At 35.9% G+C, this 16340-nt stretch overlaps 1 protein-coding gene across 21 annotated transcripts in view; it reads left to right on the top strand.

Moving 5' to 3' along the window:
- spri (Src homology 2 domain-containing protein sprint) overlaps positions 1–16340 on the top strand; it is a 282388-nt gene that overhangs the window by 241015 nt on the left and 25033 nt on the right. For 7 of the 21 annotated variants that reach the window (XM_089734755.1, XM_089734754.1, XM_089734753.1 and 4 more), the window contains 11 exons: positions 9108–9308; positions 9850–10034; positions 10268–10497; positions 10574–10800; positions 10896–11288; positions 11464–12015; positions 12203–12398; positions 12518–12909; positions 13042–13180; positions 14407–14556; positions 15312–15438. In XM_089734755.1, coding sequence (XP_089590881.1) covers positions 9108–9308; positions 9850–10034; positions 10268–10497; positions 10574–10800; positions 10896–11288; positions 11464–12015; positions 12203–12398; positions 12518–12909; positions 13042–13180; positions 14407–14556; positions 15312–15438 — 2792 coding nt within the window. The remainder of the gene's footprint in view (positions 1–9107; positions 9309–9849; positions 10035–10267; positions 10498–10573; positions 10801–10895; positions 11289–11463; positions 12016–12202; positions 12399–12517; positions 12910–13041; positions 13181–14406; positions 14557–15311; positions 15439–16340) is intronic. The other 14 variants (XM_089734758.1, XM_089734756.1, XM_089734757.1 and 11 more) reach the window with 6 other exon arrangements.

Below are 16340 nucleotides of genomic sequence, written 5' to 3'. Positions count from 1 at the left end.
TATTAACACATAGTACCTAATTAGTAAACTTAACTACAATTAAAATACAGTGTTAATGAACGCAGAAATAATAAATATGCCTACTCTTTTATCAGTCAGATACCTTGTGTTTGAATTAATCTTACGGGTATGAGCAGAATATGAGCTCGAAAAGGACTACCGTGAGAGTTTATTTTTTACTCCAGTTACTGATTTCTGAGCGAATTTGAATTACGAAACAAACATTATGGAGAACAATAAAAAAAAACATAATTGAGACAACTTCAGGTTTAAAAACGGACGATAACATTCACGTCGTGGCTTCTGTCTCTAATAATTACTGGCTGTACGGAACGGGTGTGTACCACCCTACCATTTCTGCCGCAAATCAGCCTATAGCCTTCCTCAATAAATGGGCTATCTAACACTAAATTTTTCAAATCGGACCGGTAGTTCCTGAGATTAGCGCGTTCAAACAAACAAACTCTTCCGCTTTATTTTTATAGATATCTCACAATTTTCCGGCAATCCCGACTTTTCTTTCGTCATTACTGACATTGTCAACACCAAACGATTAACAGCGGCGGGCGTTTCCGTGACAGAACTCGTCCGGGCGGAATTTGTCAATAAAAATATTCGTATTCAATGGTTCTGTAGTATGCACTAGTCCTGAACTCATTGCAAGTTATATTTAGAAAATGTTCAATGCATTCCATGCATAATTTATCGTGCTACTATTATATTTCATAGAGGGATTGTTAAATTAGTTCATACAGGTCAATAGAACGATTCTACCCATTTCTGCCGCCAAAAATTCCTGTGTTCTGATCTGAAGAGAAGGGTCCAGAAACAAAGACTGCCTCATGTCTCAAGTTGCGCAATGGTATTCACTTTATAATGTCTACGGGTTTCGCGTGAATCGCGATATATTCTCTACCAATATAATGTAATAAGAATTGTAATATAAAGGGTTCATAGGTCTATTATAACACGTGTACCTTTTTTCGCTAAAATATAATCATACATTCAGACCACATAACTGATTGCAATGATAGGAACGGATCCCGAAAATCAATGATACATACCTTATGTGGAAATATTTGACTTATTTTTTATATATTATATATTTTAAGTTTATATTTTGAACCTTTTGTTGAACTAGGAATAAGAATGTTAGTACATAATCCAAAGCATCGCTGATCGCGCGCACCGTAATTCTCAATTGCTTTACATTGCTTGCTGAAACTTTTTTCGGGTAGTAACATTTTTATAACTATTGCATCTAGATAGCTTACCAAAACCTTTCCAATACAGATCTGTATTAAAATAAACTAATTGATTAAGTGCTGAAACCCATAAAAGTAGCACAGAAAAAGAATCCCAATATAACAATAAACTGGAAACGAAACTCACGACGATTACATAATTACCAATTACACGAAGATATTTATCGCGCCCAATTAATTAAGCAAACACTCGGAAAAATGCGGAGCACGATCGTGAGAGCCGAGTCGAGCCGACTTATTGATTTTAACCACCCCATGGTGAGTCATCTGGTGCACCCCTCCCTGCATCCCCACTGGACCACAAACAGCGTGTGCTCGTTGTGATTGAACCAGAAGAAAATCAAGTTTAATAAGAAAACAAACTTATAATAATCGAATATCCAATTACATAGTTCTTTATGAATATTTTTTTCAATAATTTGTTAAGTGACTCAGGTTTTTGGGCCTGGTATTATTTTGGATTTTTATCTATGTCAATGAAGTTTCGATAAAATATGGTTGGGTAGTTAAAGTTGACATCATATCGGTATTAGCCCACAGTCGTCCAATGTTGGAAATATGTAGATCTCTCCCAATTTACAGCACTCAGAATTCCATTGTTCTAGAATTTTCAGCGTCGTTGTGAAACGAAATTCCTCTGAAGAAAAATAAACCTGAAGAATTTAACGAATCAATCCTCCTTCGAATTATACTCCCGTCGCAGTAAATGGTTACTAGTTAGTTTCACGTCCCTCCTCGCCATTTAAGATATTTTTATTATTGTCTGCATTCGATTGGGCCTCGTTAAAAGTTCTCGGATGTAACGAGGGCTTAAAAGTAATGAAAGTTCGAGACATTTCTTTGCGAGTTGAACAGATCGGTGATTTTAATTGTGCTACGGATAAATTAACTTTAAATTTCTACGAATACCTCCCCAGTGGAGATTAAGTACGATTTGCAAAGGAATAAACTCATTAAAATAATACAATGTTAATATAATACAATTGTATAATGTTAACAAACACACATAAACTATTAACACTTTAGATTTCGCCTGAAAAACCTAATAACGTAAATAAAAAATAAATAAACAAAAAAAAAGGTTGTATAGCCATCATAATGGTTTACGCTTTCCTTACAAGCGAATCAGTTCTTTATAGGTGATCGGTAATAAATTCAATGTATCTTTGAACATAATATCAGTGTACTCATATAAAGCGATGCAGTCATGCCGGTGCTCAAGTGATAGTAAGTCTTATTCCGAGGCTGCACGCGTGGTTCTAATCGTCTCTTCTACCTTCTTGAACCTTATCTTTAAAGGTCACTTAAAATCACATTTACCATGAGTTCCTTCACTGAATCAGAGCAATAATAATAACGGGTGGTCCCGCAATATTCGAAATTCAACTATAATTAATTGAAATTATAAGTTTCAACATTATTATGGTGCTATTGTCAAAGACTATTATTATACTTCTCTAATCACAGATTTCGCCAAGACCACTTAATGTAAACATTAATAAGAAAAACAATATTTCATATATTCTCAATTTGACCACAGACTTTAAGCAATAACAAAATGAATCACAATAAACACAAAGTGTATTTTATATAGTATATAATATATTATGCATGTGTCAAATACATGGTAGTGTGTGTAATGTTTTTTTATTGATCTAATGTACTAGTAATGAATAATTTAAAAAAATATATCATTCTGCACTTCTTCACTATATTCTCTATAAATGTGAGAAATTTCATACTCCTCCGTCCGCGTAATTTTCGTAAAAAGGGGTACAAAACTTTTGCTTCACGTATTAATATATAGATAACTAGCGACCCGGCCTCGCTTCGCTTCGGAAACTGTACTTTATTATTGATTTCTCCACTATTTAATGGATGTTATTATACATATAAACCTTCCTCTTCAATCACTCTATCTATTAAAAAAACCGTATCAAAATCCGTTGCGTAGTTTTAAAGATTTAAGCATACATAGGGATATAGGGACAGAGAAAGCGACTTTGTTTTATACTATGTAGTGATAATCAAAACCATTTCGACATTCGACATATATTTGCTATATAGAATTCTCATTAATGTTAAGGCTCGTAACTTTTTACCTCATTAAGAGTTTGTTATCGGCCACAGGTGCTATTTTCCCAGTTCAGAAACCTCACCGCTATTTGGTGGCACGCTGCACATGATGCCACTTTGCACACTGTTCGAAAGTCGCATAAAAGCAAACTGTCTTGCGACATTAAGTCGAGTGGTGTATATTTTCACGAGTCCTCGGCAGCAGCTGCGTTTTAAGAGATTGAAAACTTGTAAATTGATTTGATAACGGGTTTCACTCGAAAGTGAGAAGACAGTTTGCCTTGAACAATAAAGATAGGAGGAAGGTGACGTCTGGGACAATTTTCCATTATGAAAAGTTGAATTTTATGGTATTTTCGATATATTGAATGAAACGAATACTGTTTAAAATATTTGATTTTCCTGCTACATTTCTTAAGTAAAAATAGGTATACAAATTCTGAAACAATGGAATTCTGAGTGCTGTAAATTGGGAGAGACCTACATATTTCCAACATTGGACGACTGTGGGCTGATAATGATAATGATGATCATATTGAATTGTGATATTTTTACCGCTACACTGTAAGCTTTAACTACCTAAAATATATATTTTTTATACTATTTTGACTTAGATACAAGGAAACGAGGCTCAATATCATCGAATAACATAACGTAAATCATGCTCTCACATACAGATATAGCAAAGGAATCTTAATCATCCTCACATTGTAACCGCCGATCTCCAGTGAAAACTAATTGCAGTCCAACTTTCCGCATAAATCCCAAGCCGCGGCCGTGCGCGACTGTGATATTCGGAACTGCGCTCCGGTGCTATTGTGCGACGAAATTTAACACCTTCGCTTGCCGACGGGGCCTTTGTGGCCCATGATTCATGGCCGTTATTATTGTTGCCGATACCATCGAATTAATTTCTCGTCGAGATCGTCTGTCTCGCTTTTAGCTCTTTATAGGCGAGTTTAAAGGCCGTATATTAACGTTAATTAATTTTATCGTTTTATTTATTGTAGATTGCGAGTGCAATAATTGTTTTCACGCACACACTCTCGCATTATTCAATTTCTATACAAACGATAACACAAAACAGCTTATAGCATAGATACTTAACGGTAGGCAGCGGCTTGGCTCTGCCCCTGGCATTGCTGACGTCCATGAGCGACGGTGACCACTTACCATCGGGTAGGGTAGGGTTACCGTATGCTCGTCTGCCTACAAAGGCAATAAAAAAAAGATACCCATAACCGACGGTATCTATAGTTACATATTAGTGCTATTGACTTTTGATATATCGCAAAAATCCGTTTTTTTTTACGAAAATCACGTAACGCATTAGATGTCACGCGATGCATTCTAAGTCGGTTTGGGTCGCGTATTTACGAAAAATTTTAATTTTATAACGATAAGTAAGTGTTCATCCGTTTTGTTAAAAAAATATGTATGTATATTTAAAAAAAATACGCCGAGTCATCAAAGAGAATAAGGTATAATAATATAAACCATACAATAGTCCATTATTGTTATTAAGCTGCAAAAGTTAATGCATATGATTCATATTTTCGTCGAACACAAGTTAGTTTTCCTTTCTCAGCCGTGTCATGTTGCTTATTATTTATTCTCTCTTTAAACGTGAGAGAAAGCAGCGCCGAGGTTCTATATGGAAAAATCATCTCTCTGAAATGGTTATTTTGTGACGGAACATAATCGAATGCTAATTGAACTATTTATCTACGGGTTATTTTAAGTTTCAATTGTAATCTTTTTTTAACAATTATTAATACACTTACAACTATTATCTAATATATAAAATTCTCGTGTCACGGTGTGCGTGATTGAACTCCTCCGAAACGGCTTGACCGATTTTCGTGAATTTTAGCGTGCATATCGGCCAGGGTGGAGAATCAAACAACATCTATTTTTCATCCCCCTAAATGTTAAGGGTTAACCCCTAAATTTTATATTTTATTTTTTAGACAAAATTTACTGGGATCTTACTCTATAAACGACAGGACCAATTTAAATGAATTTTTTTGTATGTGTTTGTGTGGCATCCTGGAAGGGTTAGATTCACAAATCAGCCCGGCAGATGGCGCTGCAGTCGTTATTTAGGATAATTTATCTTTCTTAGAAATAATTTATAAGGCAAAACAACGTTTGCCGGGTCAGCTAGTTACATATAATAATACACTTATTTAATTTCTGGTATTTATTCACACCATTATGTAAATAAAATATTTACAAGATATAATATTTCGATTTATGTATCCAACAATAGTTTTCGAATCTGTATTGAATTGCCAAATGAAAATTAAAGTTTAAAAATTATTATCTAATTATGAATGAACGCTCAGAGAGTTTTTTACATTTATATTTTAATAGAAAACACATTTGAGAGCCTCACTCAGAAATGAAATTTTCATCCGCCCTTAAAACACACAAACATTTCGCAATACCGAAAGAGGAAAACGTTTGACCGCCGGCTATTTCAAATTCATAAAAAACATCAGAAGAAAAAAGGAGGGCCGAATTCCGCATCATCCTGGAATCAAATATAAGGTCCATTCCCACAATAAGGTTCGTCTCTTTACTGAAGGTCGGATAACTTTAACATATAAACAGCGAAAATATTCAGAAATAACACGAGACACGATGCCAATTTATGAAATTGTACGATTTTTTTTAAGTCGTCTTTGATGTTTTCATTTTTGTTACGTTGAGATTTCCTTTATTTTCAGTGATATTCTATTGAAATCATTGTTTGCTTTTATTTAACTTATTTTTCGAAACATGTAGTCCAATTACATGTTATTAAATAAAACTAACCAAAATGAATGCCTACAAGTTTATTTTTAATTGAATGTTTTGGAAACGTCATGGAACAATTTTAAATTTACCTCATTATATACATACATTTTCGAAAAGCGTTGATTCATAAAACCATAAAGCCTGTAAAAGACCTCTCTATTGAACGGTAAGCCCCCGCACATTCAGTTTCAAAGGTATAATTGGACTTACATGAATTTACCCAATACAATATACATAGACCGCCCAATTAGTGGATCATTTTCGTGATATTATGAACGCACATAGTTTTCCCCTGTAAGGACGTTCTTATTGTCAAAAAAGGATAGAATATACGCAAATATGTCCTACTTAGAAAACCACTGTTTCTCAAATCACAAGCCACAGACTGTAGAATCAGAATGAATATATTTCTAATATTGAGACAACATGAACATAGTGAGCCCGCACAGGAATGTACCACGATCTGGTCTGATTTTGTCGCGAAGCAGATATTCGTTGCGCTTTGAACAGTGGGATATTTGTTCTAAAATAAAATTGAAACATCGATCTCATTGCAACATTCACTTTGGAATTTGCATGGGCTCCGGTGACTCAGATGCTAAATAATTAGCCGGAGGCTTGCGGAGAGTACTCAATGGTAGGCAGCGGCTTGGGTCTACCCCTGGCATTGCTGACGTCCATGGGCGACGGTAACCGCTTACAATCAGGTGGGCCGTATGTTCGTCTGCCTGCAAAGGCAATAAATAAAAAAAATTGTTACCTTCATGACGCATGCACTGGGTACGGATAAACCAATTGATCCCGAGTCGGGGACGGACACGGAACATGCCCAGCAAGGTATCCTAGGTCCCCGATGTACGTCTAGGATTAAAAACAAATGAGTAATTGCACATACGCACCTGCGACTGCAACATGGAGCTCCTAGACGCGTGCAATGTTCTAGATTCACTAGGCTTCTAATTGGTTCGTTTAATAAAATTTTCAATAGCGGTCGTCAATTCGGCTACGTTTGAATTTTTAAGTTTAGTTGCATGTTGCTCGGCTCCCTTTCTCAATCCATGTGTGTGTGCATGCGATGTTGCTTCGCTCTGTTATCAAATGAATCCGACCGCGGAGAACTATTGGCGTGTAAAATGTCAGGATTAAAATTTAGCGCGAAGGCGGCTTAACTGGCATAACTCAAAAAAGTATATAATTTGTTGAGAAATCCCAAAAGCCTCACATGTCATTTACAACTTGACTGATTTAACTTGAATAATAAATGATGTAATTTAAGAATAGTCGATGAAGTAATTATTGATACTAAAATGTGATTTTGATGATTTTCTGTTCTTAATAATAAATTTATAGATTTTAAAATTTTTTCGATGAGCTATGTCTGTTTGTTACTGTGGGAATTACGACGAAGAGATCTTCTAACGAGCGGGTAATATTTCTCGGTTAGCCAACGGTCCGAATGTTGTTGCTTGGAACTTGTATATATGCAAGCTTATCTTGAAAATGTCTTAAGCGAGATTCAGGCATCTGTCAAATATCTTGTGTTTTTATTTGTCATGTTACAAGCTTTGTCAAAATTTGTACGAGTAAAACAGACTAATACAGCAGTTTTCCGAGTAGTATAACATAATTGTAACAATCCTAAGATTGGTAGATAGATAAATGATGATGATGAGACAGAGATGGCTTTGAAATAATGTTTTATTAAATAATATGGTTGCTTAATTCACTTTGAACCTAAATCGTAATTGATCAGTCTATCATTAAACGTGCGATGTTGAGACTGTTTTAATATTAAATATTAATATCAGTGATATCATTATTATAAACTTTCTAAGAAAAAGGTAAACAATTAGTAGTATTGAAATAAAAGTATTTCTAAGCAAGTTCAGAACTTCAGCGTATGCTACAATAAAAAGAAATAGGTAGTTAAGCAAACTGTCAATAAAGATTTTAATAAATATGAAAATTGTTTCGTTACATTCTACGGTACAGATTAAATACTAATATCTGTTTCGAGATGATTATAATAATTATCCGTGCCGAACAACTATAAATGTGACAATTTCACCGCGTTTTATGATCCATATTGTCGACTTTAATATGTTTCTTATGTTTCTATCACATATTTCATTTTGGTTAATTAAACTAAACAAACACTTGTATCTTACGTTTTAACAGAGGGGTGATATGCATTGGGAATCTGAATTCATACAAATATATGAATATTAGTAAAAAAAAAAACTGTAATCTGGAAAATTCTGACAATCAATTCACAAACACTTAAGGTGAAATGGTAAGTTGGATTAACCCAAGACAAAATCGAATACGAAGGTCGAAGTGTGAACTGTATTAGACTGACACCAATGATAGTTACACATAAGCTTTGAAAACAAAAATAGGTAGAACCGAATCATAAAATTACATTTACACGTATTAATCCAACAAATGCCATAATTATGCCATCTCTAACAGGGACCACTGCAATGATTTGTGGTAGTAGAAACTGTTCAATCAGGGAACCGACATTCTTAAATTGACTAAATATATTAGCTATGCAACTATAACCGCCATCTTTCGCAATTCAGTCGTAGGTAGAGTAAATGACGGCCCACTAAGTCGTTATCGAAGACCACATCGCAACAAAATACCACCGCATAACTTTAGACATTAAGTCCAAGTATGAATAACAGTTTCGAATTATGTCTCACCCTTCAAGGGCCCTAGACTAACAAATACTGACTAAAATGCATTAAAACTAATTATAATTGCACAATTGTGGACAAACGGTTCAAACTTTCAAGCTATTCAGCAAATCAGTTTCTCGGCTCAAAAATATAAGTGTGAAGAATAGTGGAAACTGGCCTCCTAGATCTCCGAATTAATGAATGAAATGATGAACGTGACTCTCCTATATTATATTTTATGTAAAAATCATTAAATAATGTTGCGAACGACTAATTCCAGAGTCGCGAGAGCCTGTCGTCAGACGGCGAGGGAGCTCGAGGTGACTGTTCGTCGGTGACATCGTCAGGTTCGTGTTCAGAGGAACAACCACCATGCGATATAGGTGTTTTGGAGCGACTGATAAGGACACATCCGGTCTGGTTCCTTCCCGGGATACAGAGGGCAGGAGCGTTTCATCTTCTACAGGGAAAGGAAGAAGGGGTAAGTTTTTGGGTTTGCCTGGAGTTTAAATAAGCAAGCACCCTTTTTTTTTTTTTTTTTTTTTTATTGCTTAGATGGGTGGACGAGCTCACAGCCCACCTGGTGTTAAGTGGTAACTGGAGCCCATAGACATCCACAACGTAAATGCGCCACCCACCCCGAGATACAAGTTCTAAGGTCTCATTTATAGTAACGACGGCTGCCCCACCCTTCAAACCGAAACGCATTACTGCTTCACGGCAGAAATAGGCAGGGTGGTGGTACCCACCCGCGCGGACTCACAAGAGGTCCTACCACCAGTAATAAAAAAATATTTCTCGAAACATAAACGTCACGTAATACGATGTACATCAGTAAGAATTGACACTATAGTTCCCTACAATCTCCCGTTTTTTGCAGCCTTTTGAATCCCATCAAGTAATTCGTTCGGTGGGCTTTGCATCTAAATAGTGTGCTTACATTTTTAATTGTGAAAATTTCTTTATATTACCTAAACTATCTATATCATTGTAGTTAAAAATCAAACCTAATTCATTTCCAGAACTTCGTGGTTCGTCAGTCCAGTCAGCCTGACACAATGGCGATAAGTGTCCGTTTGCCAGCCGATAAGGGTCCTTACATAGAGCATTATCTGATCCAAGCGTCAGGAGGCCGCATAAGTCTTGAAACTTCACACAACCGCTTCGACAATATACCTGAACTGATCGCTCATTACTCACAGTGTTGGTAGGTGCTGTTATATTATACAATCAATCAAATGAATTTTTGGTTTAGGTTATTCTTCTATTTTTTTAAAAGTATTTAATGAGCTCACCGCTCTCTTAAGACCATTAGATATAATAGTCCGCAACGTAAATACAACCTCCACCTTGAAACAAAAGATTAAATTGTTCAAATTTGAAAATACTGTTGATGTTTAATGTGAACAAAATGGTATTTAATTTATTTTCCATTTCTAGTGACGAGTTACCAGTCCAACTACAACTTCCTCGTCCGCTTCGTGAAGCTAAGAGTCGGCATCAGTTAAGTTCCTTAGCACTACTCGGTCAGGAGTTTTGGGGGTACCCGATGGCGAATTCCAAAAGCAACGCACAAAATATTCTTTCTCCATGTCAACTTGCAAATGGAGTCATACCAATGGCAGTGACTCCGTCTGACACCGGATCCAGTCTTAGTAGTTTTAATGCTAGTAAGTAACTGTTGATCTAGAAAAAGTAGCTTTGGTTCTTTTTTTCAAAATTTCCTAATATTTTGTTTTCATTTAGGTACAAGAACGAATTCAAGAGAACAGATCTTAAGCTCAGAAAAAGATCAAAATGTAGTTTTAAAAATGTCTCCTATAGATATATCAGGTTCCCCACCGAGTCAGAATCAAAATTTAAGTACTTTTAAAGGACGCGTTGCTCCTTCGCCGCCAGCAAAACCAAGCAGTGCTTTTGTTAGAGCTCCGAGACCAACCCCACCAAATACTTTAAACCTTATTTCTAGTACAGTAAGTAGATTTGAAAATTTGCTAAAGCTTATCGGTGTTGTATTAATATAATTTTAATTTATTTTTATTATAATGAACGCTTCACATTTTTTCAGGCTCATATAACACAACCTCATACATTTCCTACGACAAACACGCGATCCTCTCCTACTCAAATAATTAATGTGAAAACTACTCCTCCACCTCCTCCCCCGCGTTGGACCAAACCTCCTTTGGCAAAGACGTCCATATCTCCTAAATCAGAAGCATTAGCTTTCATTCCGATTAACAAAGCATCACAGAATGGAAACATAACAGTCACTACAACAGTCACATTTAGCGTTAATAATACACAAACTCATAACAATGCAACCAATGAGAGTATACAAAATCAAAAACTGCAACTAACGCTTGCATCTAATACGGTTAATAATCGCAATAATATGAATAATGGATTCAATGTAATTGAAGACACAAAACATGCCGCTGAATGCAATGGAAATAGTCAGGTGAGGATTAATGGAAGTCACGCATGGCGTTATTTTTATTTGTATGCTTACTGCATGTACGAATTCTTATTAAAGTGCCCGAATGCTGTTGCTTTTGTTTCCTAACATTACATTAACGTATTTGCTGTAATGATGATGACATTTCTCAATTTTACTCTTCCTTGTTCCGGTATAGAATATAATACATCGTATGTCACCTGATGGGGAATGCGTCAGTGTAACTACTAGTTCACATGGAAGCTTCAAAAGGCAGGAGATTGAACAAAATGCTGCAGAACCTGGATCACTGTCTGAACCACAATCCCAAATGAATACATCAGAATTTGTTGATCCCGTTATAAATAGCTTGACGACATCTACAAACAGTTTTGTTCCTAACCATCTTGTTTCTCCAAATGGAACGAATTCCGTTACGAGTGGAATATTTTCGCCAACAAGCCAAATTAATTCTCCACTATCTAACGATACTATATCTTCGAAAAGCAGTGTCTTTTCTCCCGTCAGCCAGAACAACAAGAGTGAACTTTTCTCTCCCATATCAAGGAGTTCACCTATAACTACGAAAAACGTATTATCCCCTGGATCCAATCAGTCAATAACATCTCCCGTAATAGGCAAAGATAGAGAAAAATTTTTGTCCCCTACAACCAACACATCGAGCACAACACCATCGGGCAGATCAAGGAGGAGTAAGCACTCGCTAAGAAAAGAATCCAGACATTATCAGGTAGAGTAATAGACTGATATATTATTGGAGTGGATGTTGGATATGAGTATTGTAAAATAATTCATTACTAACAGCATGTGTTTGTACATTGATAAACTTGTTATTTATAATCAATTTCAAATATATAAAAATAACGGTTATCTCAGTCGTGTCTGTATATATAAAATACTGATTTTTTTTACTTCAGGAATCAGACATCCTAGAATCACCGGGTATATACTATAGAAGTTCATTGATGGACAAAGTGTCCGATTATGAAGATATTTGGGGACCGGAAAGTAACAATTGTTCCACTTTTAAGCCAATGAAGCCCGACGGTGAAAACAATGTCAATAACGGCATTATGAAGAGCAAACGCCCCGATTTATTACCTGACACATTACGTATGATATTTCTGTATTATATAATAAATTTTAAATAATTTTAAATAATTTACAACATGACAACTTTTTTCTAGAACATTATCGTCTCGGTAGCTTTATCAAATACTATATTTTTACAGCCAAATTGAATACAGCAAAAAGTACACAATCGATTTTGGAAAAAGAAAACGTTCTTATAATGAATTCAAATGAAAGTCTAAACGAAAAGAAAACTTTATCCGATGGTTCACTTCAGAAAAATTTAAAAGGCTCCAATGAAATAATAGCGACAACAAACAGTAAGGGTGAAGCTATACCAAAGAGGCCAGATAAACTTAATATCTCATTAAATATGAATAAAAAGTTTACTGAAGAAATAGAAGCTGCACTTAAGAATCGAGAAAATCACAACACTGAAAGTATGGAAACTGTGAAATTGGAGGATGATATGAAGCAATCGAATCTCGATGAATCGGATAAAGATAATACTGGTAGTCCGTATTATGCTGATCCAGTCGACGCTCTAAAAGAGGTAAACTAAATTTGTACTTTGTGTAATAATCGGATTGCGTATTTTTCCTTACTTAATCATAATTAATGAGTTTCAAACCATTTATTGCAAAATATTTTCCCTAAAATAATTTATTCTATCATTGTTTAACAGGCTGGGTTGCTGCCACCAGTACAACGACGTAAATTGATCCGTGTCGGTTTGAGTTTATCTCAACGTTATTCTGAACCACCAAATCAAAACCATCCTTACTATCCGCTGCGGGATATGCACAGCATCGAGGAATTATCTCGTGAGTATTGTCTTTTATCAGCTTAGGGTAGAGGAGCTGGCAAAACAGCACACCTTATATTAGGGTTATTGAAACCCAGAAGTAAAGCGAAACGTCATCGTACATTTTGAGAAATATGGCGAAATTGCCAATAATAAACGATCTATATAGAGGGACTTCAGAGAGAGGACTTGTTTCAAATCATTCTATTATCTTCATTTTAACATCTTAATCAAGGCATGCCCTTCAAATGAGGTTTAATTGTAAATTAAAACAGTTCTAAAGGCTTAACAGCATTGCTGCCATTAGCAATTATTCACCATCAGGCGAGCTCTGTGCCTTATGACTACCTCTGTGCTTCTTTAAAAAAAATATACATTTATTAAAAAAAAATATATTTCATTCAGATTTAAAAGTTACAATTTGGAATTCGTTATGTTGAGACCCAACCCAATTGTACAACAACATAATCGATTTTTTTTAAGGCTTGTTGTTTACAACCAAACTATTAAACATTGTTATCTACCTGACAACATTCTTTTTGGGCTTCCAATAGGTTATAATTATTATCTCCTACCTGGCAATCCTTTACTACTTAATTTTTTGTACAGATAATAGAGACGACCAACACATTATCTTTACCAAAATGTTTATTAGGGAATTTTAATTCTATTTTCTAAGAAATTGAGTCATGTATTATTTGATGTTCACCGTTTATGTTAGTTAGTACTGGCAGGCACTATTTAAATAATAAACACTCGGTTTCTTTATACTACTCATGCCCCAGCCGTCGTATGTTGATTAAGTACCTAACAAAAGTACCAATACTATTTACAATTGTATTGCTACTACTGTAACTGTACTACAAGATTCATCAAAATGGAAAAAGTTTAGCATAAAATAATAAACATACATAAACATTGATTATTATTTGTATAAAAGACCGACGTTGAGGCAAGAGCAGGAAGAAAATTGGAACAGGATTCTACTACTTTAGAAGAGGATTGAGGGTTGCCTCAGTAGCCGTAGTTGAAGGTGTATTTAAAAGACTAGAAGCCTAAGACCTAAAATGATAAAACAGTTTTTTTTTTTATTGCTTAGTTGGGTGGACGAGATCACAGCCCACCTGGTGTTAAGTGGTTACTGGAGCCCATAGACATCTGCAACGCAAATGCGCCACCCACCTTGAGATATAAGTTATAAGATCTCAGTATAAAAGTTAAAATTAAAATTCGATTTGTCAACAGCCTCATCACCGAACACGTCATCCTCAGTTGACAACCTGGTGTCGATTCGAAGCAAACCAAAGGTGAAGCCCGTCCAGCCGCCCCGCGTCAACACTAAGTCCTCAGGCAAGAACGACACTTGGACCGTTGATTCCAGTTGGGAGTTCATAAGTCAGTGTTTACGTAACTCGCAGTAGACGAGTAGACGTAGCGTTGTTTCGCACTCCCAATACTGTTACGTAGATTAGATGCTTTCGCACGATTTATTGTTTTGCCTTTGCCTCAGTGATCCAACTCAGTGTTGGCCTTAAAACCAAGCACTTTTCATCTATATTTTGGGTTTTAAAATAAGTTTTAACTGGCCTTTTATTAAGCATTATGAGTTATGACTCTTTCGATGTCTTTATTGCTTAAACGGTTGGATAAGCTCACGGCTTGATGTTAAGTGATTTCCGGAGACTACAGTAGTCTACAACGTAAATGCCACCACCCACCTTGAGACATGACTTCTAAGACCTCCGTTTTTATAGTACGACTGCCCCACTCTTAAAACCGAAACGCATTACTGTTTCACGGCATAAATAGGCAGGATGCTGGTACCTAATCGTGCGGACTCACACGACACCCTATCACCAATATTATGCAATTTATAGTTTTTGCGGGTATGATTTACACGATGCTATTTCTTCACTGTGGATGTCTTTCGTAAACATTTGTTAAGAACGTATTTCATAACAAAAATTGGTACCTGCATACGGGATTCGAATACCGGCAAAGTTGCATAGGTCGATACGCATACACCGGACGTCTTATCCTTAGGAAAGGAAGTTCGTTTAAGAACACAACAAAATGAGATTAATACACAAATTATATATAGAGACTAAGGTGGTAGGTAAAGAAAATAAAATTTATTTTTAAATTTCCAGATAAACAAGACGAAAGCGGTAACGGCGAAAGCGGAACTTTTCCATCACTAGCTGAACAGGAATGTAGGTTGAGTGGGGTTGATGATGAATCCAAAAACTTAACGGTACACCAAGTGGTAGCACAAAGGTATATAATATTATATATATTTATCATTGTTTTTTTAATTGTGACAACTACATATTAAAATTAGCTAATTTTTTTTGTTGCTTTGATGGGTGGACAAGCTTGCAGCCCACCTGGTGTTAAGTGGTTACTGGAGCCCATAGACATCTACGACGTAAATGCGCCACCCACCTTGAGATATAAGTTCTAAGCTTTCAAGTATAGTTACAATTTATTGGTGGGCAGGCGTATTGTGAAACCACACGAGTGGGTACCACTATCTCACCTAATTCTTCCTCGAAGCAGACTTGCATTTCGGTTTAGAGGGTGGGACAAGCATAATGTACTTAAGTATATCGTAGGCAGTATTAGGTAATGCCGGTCTCACTTGTTTTTTACTGGTGGTAGGACCTCTTGTGAGTCCGCACGGATAGGTACCACCACCCTGCCTATTTCTGCCGTGAAGCAGTAATGCGTTTCGGTTTGAAGGGCAGGGCAGCCGTCGTAACTATATTGACTGAGACCTTAGAACTTACATCTCAAGGTGGGTGGTGGCATTTACGTTGTAAATGTCTATGGGCTCCAGTAACCACTTAACACCAGGTGAACTGTGAGCTCGTCCAACCATATGAGCAATAAAAAAAAAAAAAATTGCAATACAAATTCATGTCTCATCGTATTCACTCTCTGATATCTATGGGCTCCGGTAACTGCCTATTCGTTCGTCTACGCAATAAATAAAATATTGTCGATTACGCCAAATTTCTTTTTCCTTGTTTGTCTTGTAAGTAATTATGGGTAATTTACCCTAGAGTCCGAGTTAGATTTAATAACTATTAATATGTTTGTTCTAGAAGTCTAGTTTTAATGCTCGTTTTACATGTGGGTATATGTTTAGGGTATCTATAACATAGAAGAATTTCAGG

This window comes from Bombyx mandarina, chromosome 18, assembly GCF_030267445.1.
Source record: "Bombyx mandarina strain Sakado chromosome 18, ASM3026744v2".
Classification (NCBI taxonomy): Eukaryota; Metazoa; Arthropoda; class Insecta; order Lepidoptera; family Bombycidae; genus Bombyx; species Bombyx mandarina.
The sequence above is the reverse complement of the archived record's forward strand: the minus strand, read 5'-3'. Positions and strand labels throughout refer to the sequence as shown.